Below are 12,792 nucleotides of genomic sequence, written 5' to 3' on the forward strand. Positions count from 1 at the left end.
CTGTGAACCTGTTTCTATGTTTTATTTATTTTTTTATCGTACTGTGTTTGTGTTGTGTTTGCTCGTTTCTCTTGTGTTATCTTTTAGCCTGCCTATTGTACAGCACGTTGGCTACCCCTGTGGTAAATTTTAAATGTGCTTTATAAATAAAGTTGATTTGATTTGCAAAAAATGAGGTTTCTCAGTGTGAACATTAAAATATCTCGTCTTTGCAGTCTATTCAATTGAATACAAGTTGAAAGGGATTTGCAAATCATTGTATTCTGTTTTTATTTACCATTTACACAACGTGCCAACTTCACTGGTTTTGGTTTTTGTAATTTGCAACATGAAGAATAAATCAGCCATTTCTCTGCCAAAGATGGTTTTATTTCACTCGCCAACGAGCGGAATCTGTGCGTGACTTCTTTCGCAGAACGCGGATTATTAAACAATTTGTCATTATTGCTTCGAGGTAACGTGAACAAAAATCAAAAATCCTTAGGGATGAAAATAAAAACAGCATCAAGAGTCCTGTTCATTTAAAAACGATAATAATTAGTATGCATAATAACTCAAGTCGTTATTAGGGGTGCAATTGCCATTTTAAATCCATTCATAACTTTCAAAAATGTATTAAAAAAATTAATAAAAAATGTGTATTTTTTTTTATTTAATAAAAACATTTTAATTTTATTTTTTTTTGAAGATTCCATTTTTAAAAAGAGCTATTTTGAAAAAGTCTCATTCTAATTATTACACCAAAATAATAGCAGGAATGGGACTGCCCAAAGATTCACACCCCTAATAATTCTTGTGCAAAACTAACTTAAGTGATTTTTACTAAAAAGTCTCTATGAGCGCAAAAACAAAGGTTTTTAATGCATGTCATACTTGGCCAGGCTCCTGATGAACACACGTCGTACTTCCTGTCACCCACTTGTCGTAGCGTGAGAGTCCGCCACACAACATTCTCCTCGCTAATTAAGTTCATTGAGAGCAATTACTTGCATTGTCTTGACGACGTTCAGGGCGTGCAGACTCTGAAACGTGCCCGCCACTTCCTGTCCCTGTGTCTCTCGTGGAGGACGCAAAGCTAAGAGTCCGGGTCTCTTCTCGAGGACGGGAGTGGAAGACTTGGTGGTTGTCTAGCGAGACCACCTGGCGTCATGTGGAAAAGACACAGCGTTACTGATAATAATGACCGCTTAAAAAATATATTTATATGTAAATATACGTTAGGTCAGGAAAAAACACAGAGGCTATTTCATCCCTACAAGCCTGTTTTGCAGGTTTTCCTGCTCTTCAGGGGATTTTATATATTTCATAATTATATATATATATATATATATATATATATATATATATGTATATATATATATATATATATATATATATATACACATAAAAAGAAAAACGCACTGACGGCTAAAATAAATTCATGATAAATAAATAAAAGTGTCAATTTATTAAATCATTAAATCTTGAAATAATTAAATAAATCATGAAATAAAGAAAGCATTAATTAATTAAATAATTGTAATCGTACATTAAAAAATATATTTATTTCAATTAAAATTAATTAATGACACGTTTCGGTAATTCTTTAGATGTATTTATTTGTTGCCATTTGACGCTGCAGAACCCACACAAAATAATTAAATGGACCATTGAATAATTTGTCAAATTGTGAAACAATGAAATCAATAATTACATGATTTAAAAATTTACTTAAATATTGAAATAAGTGACTGAATAAGTTGACACTTTGATTAACACGTTTGTGTATTTAATTCCAATGATAATTAATGGCAATTAAACATATTCATATGATAGTGTCTAAATACTAAAATTACAAAATAATAAAATTGTGAAATCAAATAATGAAATAAATATTTAAGAGATTAAAATTACTTAAATATAGAATTAATAAATTAAATGACCAAATGATTAAATATTTTACCTCGAATAAGTTCATGACACTTTGAATAACAGATTTATGCATTTAATTCCATTCATTTTAAGTATATATATATATATATATATATATATATATATATATATATATATATATATATATATATATATATATATATATATATATATATATATATATATATATATATATATATATATATATATATATATATATTCAGTTATTAAATACAAAATAATTACTTCCTGAAATAATTAATTAAATAGTTAAGTCAATTTTGAGATGATTACAATTACTAAAATAATAAATTAAATGACTAACTTATTAAATATTTTTTTACATTTAATAAGTTAATGACGCTTTAAATAACACATTTATGTATGTAGTTCCAATTATAATTTAATGACACATTTACCTATCCAAATATTTTTTGTGAATTATTAAATTACAACATAATCAAATGTAAAATTAAAAAAATTATGAAATTATAATTGATTAAAATGATTTAAATATTGAAATACATTAAATGACTGAAATTAATAAATATAATTTTGCATTCAATAGATTAATGACACTTTAAATAACATGTATTTATGTAAGTCCAATTATAAATTAATGACTCCTAAGTATTTTTGTAAATATTTATTTTGTTAATTATTAAATCACAAAATAATTAAAACGTTGAAAAAATATATATATATTTTTTTTTTTAATTGATTAAAATTACTTAAATATTAAAATAAAAATGGAATGACTAATTAGTAAATATTATTTTACATTAAATAAATTGACACTTTGAATAACACGTGTATGTAGTTTCAATTGTAATTAATTAATGACACATTTAGGTCGTTATTTAAATCTTCATTTTGTTATTTATCGACTCAAAAATAATTGAATCATAAAATAATTAAATCAATATTGAGATGATTACAATTACTAAAATATTGAAACATTAAATTATTAACTTATTAAATATAACATTCATGTATTTAATTCCACTTATAATTATTTAATAACACATTTAAGTAACTATCTAAATATTTTTTGTTAATTATTAGATTACAAAAAAAATCTAAATGTGAAATAATTCAATATTATGAAATTATAATTAAATGATTAAAATTACTCAAATATTAAAAATCAATTAAATGACTGAAATGAATAAGTATTCTTTTACATTCAATAAGTTAATAACACTTTAAATAACATGTATTTATGTTGTTCCAATTATAAATAATGACATAAGTATTTTTGTATATTTATTTTGTTAATTATTAAATCACAAAATAAAAGCATTAAAAAAATCAAATGATGAAATAAATGTTTTAACTGATTAAAATGACTTAAATATTAAAATGAAAATATAATGACTAATTATTAAATATTATTTTACATTAAATAAGTTAATGATCCTTTGAATAACATGTATGTAGTTCCAATTATAATTATTGACACATTTAAGTAGTTATTTAAATATTAAGTTAGTTATTGACTCAAAAATTATTGAATCGTAAAATTAAATATTGAGATGATTACAATTACTAAAATATTGAAAAATGTAAATGATTAACTTATTAAAATATGATTATGTATTTAATTCCACATATAATTGTTTAATGACACAATTAAATATGTTTTCTTAATTATTAAATTACAAAATCTAAATGTGAAATAATTCAATGAATTATGAAACTTTAATAAAATGACTGAAATAAAAAAATATCATTTTACATTCAATAGATTGACACTTTAAATAACATGTATTTATGTAGTTCCAATTATAAATAATGACACGTTTAAATATTTTTTAAGATAGTTATTTTGTAAATTTTTAAATCACAAAATAATTAAAATGTTATAATAAATGATAAATGGGTTGTACTTGTATAGCGCTTTTCTACCTTCAAGGTACTCAAAGCGCTTTGACACTACTTCCACATTTACCCATTCACACACACATTCACACACTGATGGAGGGAGCTGCCATGCAAGGCGCTAACCAGCACCCATCAGGAGCAAGGGTGAAGTGTCTTGCTCAGGACACAACGGACATGACAAGGTTGGTACTAGGTGGGGATTGAACCAGGGACCCTCGGGTCGCGCACGGCCATTCTTCAACTGCGCCACGCCGTTGAAAAAAAAAAATCAAAGGATGAATTGTTTTAATTTATTAAAATTACTTAAATATTAATAAAAATGTAATAACTAATTACTAAATATTATTTGACATTAAATAAGTTAATGACACATGTATGTATGTATGTATGTAGTTCCAAATATAATTCATTAATGACACATTTAAGTAGATATTTAAATCTTCATTTAGTTATTTATTGACCCAAAAATAATAGATTAAAGCAATATTGACATGATTAAAAATACTAAAATATTGAAAAATGTAATAAAGACATTTTACACTTAATTATGTCCCAATTGACCTTCCATAGCGCACAGGTTCATGAAATAATTAAATGGATTATTAAACTATAAATTAATCAATTCAATCGTGAAATAATTATATAAATAATGAAATCAATAATCAAATAACCTAAATATTAAAATAATCAAAGGACTAAATTATTGAATATAGTTTTACGTCAAATTGATGTACTTTCAATTCCCATTATAATTAATTACCGACAGGTTTAATACATTATTTAAAGTCATTTCGATTTATTTTGTCCCATTCGAGCCTCCATGCTTACCTTCCATCCCTCCAATGGAGGGCCGACCAGGCCCAGTTCGTCCCTGACCTTTGCATCCCTCATCAGCACCACTCCATCACTCCAGGTAGCCCTCCAGAACGTCCAGGTCCGCGTCCGTGTCGTAGGGCAGGGACGCCGGGTCGGACAGGACCCCGAGGTCCACCAGGGCCTGGTCCATGTCCTCTGGCAGGAAAACTATCCCCACATTCAGGACGATGTACTCCATGAGGAAGGCATAGTAGAGGACCAGCACGTTCACAAAGAATAGGCCCAGATAAAACATATATGGGTGCTCGTCCAGAGGCGATTCCACAGAATCTAGTTGTGCATAAATCGTGCAGGTCATAGGGAAGGAGAGGCGAGAATTAGGCGCTGCAGTGTTGCAGTGTCATTGATACACAAGAACTGAAGCTCCAGCAAGGGGCCATCTTGGGCAGGGCAGTCATAGACACGCTACACGTGAACCTTCACGACGCTTAAAGACAATAAAACACGTATGCGTGTAAAAGCGTCAAGGGCATAACAAGTCATACTAATAATAATAATAATAATAAACACCGTGAAAATATCACCTTAGCTGCCTGCTAGCATTCTTCACGTTTGCTTCATCTTGGGGTAATTCAAGCCATGACAGGCAGGAAGCTAAAAACAGCAACAACAAAAACACTCACAACATACGAGGAGTGGATCTACGTGTACTTTCGTAGCATGAAAACAAGCTTTCTCCCAAAAACAAAATACACGTCCTCGTTTTTTTTTGTCGTAGCACGTATTTTCCCTAACATGTTCACCAGCTGCATCAAAACATTGCGGACCGCAGCGATTGACGTCCGGACCTCTCGGCTCCTTATTGGCTCGCCGCCCAAGAAGGCCCGCTCCGATTGGTTGTCAAGACGTCGCTCCGCCTTCGAAGTCGCGTGCTATAGACGTCATAAAAATGCAGAAGTAAGTGTAGTTTTTATTAGCTTCTATTAACAAACACATCGTCGTTTTAAAACTACAATTCCCAGAAAATCCGCTCTCGCAGACCGCAGTTACGCAACGACTCCTCGTTCCTCCCGTCGCAGATTATCATCGTATGTTTTCTAAGTGGCTAGCCGCCGAGAAAGTGAGTGTAAAAGATGTGCTATTTGGATTTAAACTGTATGAAAAAACATTTGAAAATGAATTTTACCTTGGCAACCTCATTATACTATTGGCTAAGTTTTATACTCATAAATGTAAATTTCTCAATACCCGACCTGTTTTTTGTGCCTTTAAAAAAGAATTAGAACTACACTCTCTACCTCTTAACAACCAAAAAGCTGTGAAAATTATTTACTGAAGTTGTGTGAGCCTATGGCTTTGCACTTTGTTATATATATATATATATATATATATATATATATATATATATATATATATATATATATATAGTGCCGGCCCAAGCCTCCATGGGGCCCTAAGCAAAATTTGATTTTGGGGCCCTCTATTTCTGCCAATAATATTGATTGTTGATCATTCACACACCTACTATAAACTCATTGCGACTCTGGCTGTGTTGTTTACATTATCCTATTGTCAGCCTGGCATGTCTTTACAAATGACATGTCATTTATAAAGATATGGGGGTGGCCCAGTTTATAACAAATAATACCAATGAATGAACGAATGATGTCCAGAGTGCCACATATGGTTCCTAATCTTAAAATGTAGAAAACATTCAGCTACAAGAGTGGCCTGGGGTTGTACAGTCCAAGTGATAAAGCTTTGTATTTACAGTAAAAGTGTCATCTTGTCTCATCAGTCTTGTACATATTAGTCTTTAATTACTAGTTTATATTTTTAGATAATTGTTCATATTTAAGGTTTACTTTGTACAAAGAGAGCGCAGTCTACTGAAGTTAAATTCATCAATAGTTTTCCCCTTTGAAAGACGCAAGGCAAATTCCTTCCATTTCACCATGTTGCTACAATGATCTTCACTGTTTTCATGCTGTTTCAGCAGTGCACCTATGTTGACCCAATCCCGCTGTCCCTCGGCTGCCAGTTTTAAGGACTTTTTGGAAAATAATTTGCAGCAAAAGCAATAGACTGCATCTTTACTTCTTGAATAAGTCAGCCAGCTGCGCTTGACTTTTTCCCCATTTACTAGCTGTCTGTAGGTATAATGATAATGAAAACTTCGGCCATCATGCCGTTTGGGGAATGAAAAGTTCTCCTTAATAGACAGTGGTCCTCTGATCACCTGCTCAGTCCTGTCTGAATCTGAGAGGAAAGAAGGCCACTCAGCTGGGTCAACTGGCGGAGCGATGATGGTCCATGGTGTGAAGGGGACGTTGTGGTGGAAGTTGCTGAGGAAGAGACCAAAGAAAGACAATGACTAAAAAAGAAGGACCTATAAGGTCATTAAATTGCACTGTTGGACATAATTATTAATCTCAGAATGTTCTGCAGTACAATGAGCAATTATAAAGGGTGTTTTGCAGTTAACTTACTAGATAAATCAGCTGTGGTTTTAGACATGGAGGGGACAGTGGGCACAGAGGATGGAGGTGTGTGAGAGAGCACTGTAGAAGATGGAGATGGACCTAAGATGAAATACATACATATAGGCACACATATTAATGAGATACTTTGACTACATTAATTTCCCTTCAGGTGTAATGTTTATACTAAGAAATTAAATGTATACTGTATGGTGACAGTCTTTTCCTCACCTGATTCATCACTCACAGTTGAGCCTGAGGATGTGGACTGGCTCTGGGCTGATTCTGTGCCTCCAAAGTATTCTAACAATGCTCCTGGGGAAGTTTCACATAACTTATGAGTTGATGTAAAAAATAATGTTTATTTTACTCACATAAATTACCGTGCTCTGCTGCAAACAATTTGTGCAAACAACATATCTCACTAGTAACCTGATGCTAAAAACATATTGCTAGCACCGCGCTAGCTAGCTAACGTCACCTAACTAAAGCTAATTACAGCTACAAATCTCTTTGATAAACTTTTTATTACCAAGTCATGCAAACATACCTTTATCATGGCATTTTTTCTCCTCTTCCACTTTCTTCTTCTTCCTTTTTTCTGCACCTGAAGGATATGTCCTTTTTTGTGACATTGTTTTGCCTCTATCTGCGCTTTTGATGCCCAGTGCGCACTGGCATTGCACGGCGGGCGGCAAACGTCACAGGTGCAGCAGAGGCAGTTTTACATTTAAAGAGAGGCAGGAAGAATCACTAGGCCTAGATCAGCAGCAGCACTCTGTTGACCTAAAATTGTGTTTTTGTACAATAATATATCTTTGATCATTTAGAAATCATCAGTCAGACTCGTACATGCAAAAAATAAAAAATAAGAATTTTTTGTTAATTGCTTTTGGGGGCTCCCTGGTGGCCGCGGGGCCCTAAGCAAGCGCTTAGTACGCTTATGGCTTGGGCCGGCTCTGTATATATATATATATATATATATATATATATATATATATATATATATATATATATATATATATATATATATATATATATATATATATATATATTGCATTCTATTTTAGTTACTTTATTGAGTTTACAACCCCCTGGCGCTGATTTGTACTGTTTTTGTATTTATTTTGATTATTATTATTTCTCGATTGTTTGTAAATGTTGCAGTTTATAAATAAAGGTTTATAAAATTTAAAAAAAAAAAAAAAAAAAAGAGAAAGTGGGTGTAATTAAAGCTGTGAAAACAATGATGATGTGTTCCAAATTTGGATTATTTACGGAACTTGTGTGAGCCTATGGCTTTACATTTTGTTACATATATATATTTTGCATTATTTTTCAGTTACTTTATTGAGTTTACAACCCCCTGGCGCTGTTTTGTACTGTTTTTGTACTTGTTTTGATTATTATTATTTCTTGATTATAAGTAAATGTTGCGTATCATAAATAAAGGTTTATAAAATTCAAAAAAGAAAGAAAGTAGGTTTAATGGACAGATGCGAACGCTATCATCAACCGAATAACACACCTGTCAACAGTGTTTTTCAAAGAACACCTCCAGGCAACTTCAACCCTAAACTAACACCCTCCCTTCCTCATCATACCTCCCCGTATTGTAAATAATCAAATGTAGACACTTTTTCTTATAATTTCTGATCTCTCTCTCTGTGTCCACTACTTGCTGTACATATGTACCAAGTCAGACCTACACTGTTCCAATGTCAGTTTCTCTGATGATGCAATTGTTGATGACTGAAGTGTTGATACCAACCAAACTTAACCCCCCCCCCCCCCCCCCCTCCATATCCCACACCCCGGATTGTAAATAATGTAAATAATTCAATGTATATACTGTGATGATTATCTTGTGTGATGACTGTATTATGAAAATAGTATATATCTGTATCATGAATCGTGGACCCCGACTTAAACAAGTTGAAAAACTTATTCGGGTGTTACCATTTAGTGGTCAATTGTACGGAATATGTACTTCACTGTGCAATCTACTAATAAAAGTTTCAATCAATCAATCAATCAAGTCTCAAAGTAGGTGTACTGTCACCACCTGTCACATCACGCCGTGCCTAAGCTTCAATGATTATAATTACTGGTGTGCAAAAAAAATGTTTTAACCCAATTAGGTGAAATTACATTGGGGGAAGCATACGTTTGCATGCTGTCCTCAGTCACGTCCGCTTTTCCTCCATATAAACAGCGTGCCGTCCCAGTCACATAACATATATGGCTTTTGGAACTCAGTGCACACACAAGGTGCACACACAACAACCTATCTGGATTCGATAAGGAATCGGTTCGATAAGAGGATTCGCTAATGGCATCGACATCGATAATTTCTTAACAAACATCATCCCCATCCTCCTTCTTTTATTTATATATATATATATATATATATATATATATATATATATATATATATATATATATATATATATATATATACAGTGTTGGGTTAGTTACTGAAAACCAGTAACTAGTTACAATTACTAGTTACTTTATTTCAAAAGTAACTCAGTTACTAACTCAGTTACTTACACCAAAAAGTAATGCGTTACTGTGAAAAGTAACTATTTAGTTACTTATTTTTTTCTTCTTTTTTTTTTAAAGCTCCCATTAATGCCCTTTTTGCCTTCATTTCAGTACTGTTATTGCACTGGAGAATAATACAATCTGTTGATCAACTTGACATGCATTTTTATTTTCCTTTTAATATAATGAATGAAAAACAGTGCAGCATAAAAAGGCATTCCTCCTTTCTTTAAACTTGGACCAATGACCATTAATAAAAAACAAGTTTAAGTGCAACATAAGAAGAAACATCATCTTCCTTGAAACATAGGTAGTGAAATAAAGCCTGACATCTGGAGTGATGCTGCTGTCTTCCACACTTGGAGCCATGGATTGTAGAATCCTTGTTTTCAGTGGCAGGATCATTGACACAGATGGTGAAGTTTCAGTGCTCAGTAGAGATGTAACACTTTTGAGGGGTTTAAGCACCTAGAGGACCTCATCTGCCACTCTCACATCATCATCAGACAGGGTGACATTTGTCTTCAGGGTGTTGTGGGTCAATGCAGAGTACATAGCTGCCTGCTGCTCCAACATATCATAAGTGGAGTTCCACCTCGTTGGGACATCATGTATGAGCAGGCAGCTTTAGCATTTCTTGCTTTGTCTTAAGCAAATGAGCAGCTGTTGTGCTTGGGTGGAAGTAAGAAACCTTCCTGATCCTCCCAAAGAGGCGCTCCATCCTATTGACTGAGATTCCCTTCTGTGATGCCAAATTCACTACATGTGAAAAGCACCTATCTGTGGTCCCAGTCCTGCCTCATTCTCTGTAATTATTTGATTTTTGGCATTATCACATGTGACTGGGATATCTTTATCTTCCATTCCTCCACTGCTTGTGTCAGTACCTGCGCAAGGTGACTCTCGTAGAGGGGGCGTGTCTTCTCATCTCCCAGTCTGCTGTGATGAAGTGAGCGCTAATAGTTCCGCTGGACGTCCACCCGTCTGTCATGAGCGCAACAGATGATGCTCGGGATAGTTCATCCACAACTTTTTTCTTCTCCTGCTCATAAAGATCTGGCACAATCTTATTGCTGAAGTGGGTGCGCGACGGGATGTCGTAACGTGGTTCAAGCACGTTCAGCATGTGTTTAAAACCCTCGTTTTGCACAACCGAGTCTGCACTTATAAACACACCGATTCAATGGCGGGGGCGTTCAAGCTCCTCCGTTACTCCGCTCGCCATGACCACGCTGTGTGTGGACTGAACGTGACAACAACTTTTTTTTGTTTGTTTCATATGTCAAACCGCGGATCACCTCCCCCCACACACACACACATAGACCGCGCCTCTTTTCTTCTCTCCGGCTTGTGACAGAGGAAGATTCAGAAGAACGCGACACCGGAGCGCTTCTGTTTCTAGCCGATACTACATCAAAAGTAACGTAAAATAACGCAGTAACGCATCATGTAGTAACGGTAACTAAATTACTGAATAAAAAAAAATAACGCGTTAGATTACTAGTTACCGCCGAAACTAACGGCGTTACAGTACTTTGTAACGCGTTAGTCCCAACACTGTATATATATATATATGTGTATATATATATATATATATATATATATACATATATATACATATATATATATATATATATATATATATATATATATATATATATATATATATATATATATATATGTCTTAATAAGGTTATCCAAAAAATAGTGCTCGATACCGTAGTAGAGCGCAATATATGTATGTGTGGGAAAAAAAATCACAAGACTACTTCATCTCTACAGGCCTGTTTCATGAGGGGGTTCCCTCAATCATCAGGAGATTTTAATGGGAGCATTCACATACCATGATTTATATAGGGCACAGAGTGGGTGGGTACAGGCTGGTGTAGGGGCGTGGTGATTGGCTCATGTGTTACCTAGGAGGTGTTTCCGTCTGTGGCGGCATGCTGATACAATTTCGCTGCGCTTGTTGAGGGATGACAGGTCTGGACGGTATATGATAAACAGTTTCTCTTTCAAGCATAGGTTGCATCTTTTATTACCACTATTGTAAGGTGTGCTGGATGCAAGAATTTGCCATGTTATTGAATATTCAACATTATTGTCTTTGGGACCTCAAAGACAATTTGCCATGTTATTGAATATTCAACATTATTGTCTTTGGGACCTCAAAGACAATAATGTTGAATATTCAATAACATGGCAAATTCTTGCATCCAGCACACCTTACAATAGTGGTAATAAAAGATGCAACCTATGCTTGAAAGAGAAACTGTTTATCATATACCGTCCAGACCTGTCATCCCTCAACAAGGGCAGCGAAATTGTATCAGCATGCCGCCACAGACGGAAACACCTCCTAGGTAACACATGAGCCAATCACCACGCCCCTACACCAGCCTGTACCCACCCACTCTGTGCCCTATATAAACCATGGTATGTGAATGCTCCCATTAAAATCTCCTGATGATTGAGGGAACCCCCTCATGAAACAGGCCTGTAGAGATGAAGTAGTCTTGTGATTTTTTTTCCCACACATACATATATATATATATATATATATATATATATATATATATATATATATATATATATATATATATATATATATATATATATATATAGCTGTAATTCACTGAAATTCAAGTATTTCTTATACATATATATATATGTATAAGAAACAGAGGTGGGACCAAGTCATTGCTTTGCAAGTCACAAGTAAGTCTCAAGTCTTTGCCCTCAAGTCTCGAGTCAAGTCCCGAGTCAAGACAGGCAAGTCCCGAGTCAAGTCCAAAGTCAAGACTGGAAAGTCTCAAGTGAAGTCCCAAGTCCTGCATTTTGAGTTTCGAGTCCTTTCAAGTCCTTTTTAACCACAGACTAATATATTTACACAGATTGTGTATGCTTTTAAAACGCTGTATTTATTTATTAAAACAAGTGCATTTGAAATTGCAGGAAAAAAATAGTGCTGACATTGCACTTCATAATAGTATTATTAACCAGTCATTTTAAACATTTAACTCATTCCTTTACAGAATAAACACTTTTGAAAAAACAAGTCCAACTGTACTTATTTGTACAAAAGTGTTAACATTGTATTTCCATGGCATATTGCATTGTAACTAGTTCCACAGCAGTTTATGTCCTGTTTTTA

At 33.5% G+C, this 12,792-nt stretch overlaps 1 protein-coding gene across 1 annotated transcript; it reads right to left on the reverse strand.

The window, feature by feature from the left end:
* Positions 1–347: 347 nt before the first annotated feature.
* dexi (Dexi homolog (mouse)) lies at positions 348–5,464 on the reverse strand. The gene is made up of 2 exons (XM_061981604.1): positions 4,624–5,464; positions 348–1,140 (listed from the first exon to the last, which is right to left on the reverse strand). The coding sequence occupies exon 1, from the start codon at positions 4,967–4,969 to the stop codon at positions 4,700–4,702; it is 270 nt and encodes an 89-aa protein (XP_061837588.1). The 5' UTR covers positions 4,970–5,464; the 3' UTR covers positions 348–1,140; positions 4,624–4,699.
* Positions 5,465–12,792: the final 7,328 nt, after the last annotated feature.

Source organism: Nerophis lumbriciformis, linkage group LG24 (genome assembly GCF_033978685.3).
Source record: "Nerophis lumbriciformis linkage group LG24, RoL_Nlum_v2.1, whole genome shotgun sequence".
Taxonomy (NCBI): domain Eukaryota; kingdom Metazoa; phylum Chordata; class Actinopteri; order Syngnathiformes; family Syngnathidae; genus Nerophis; species Nerophis lumbriciformis.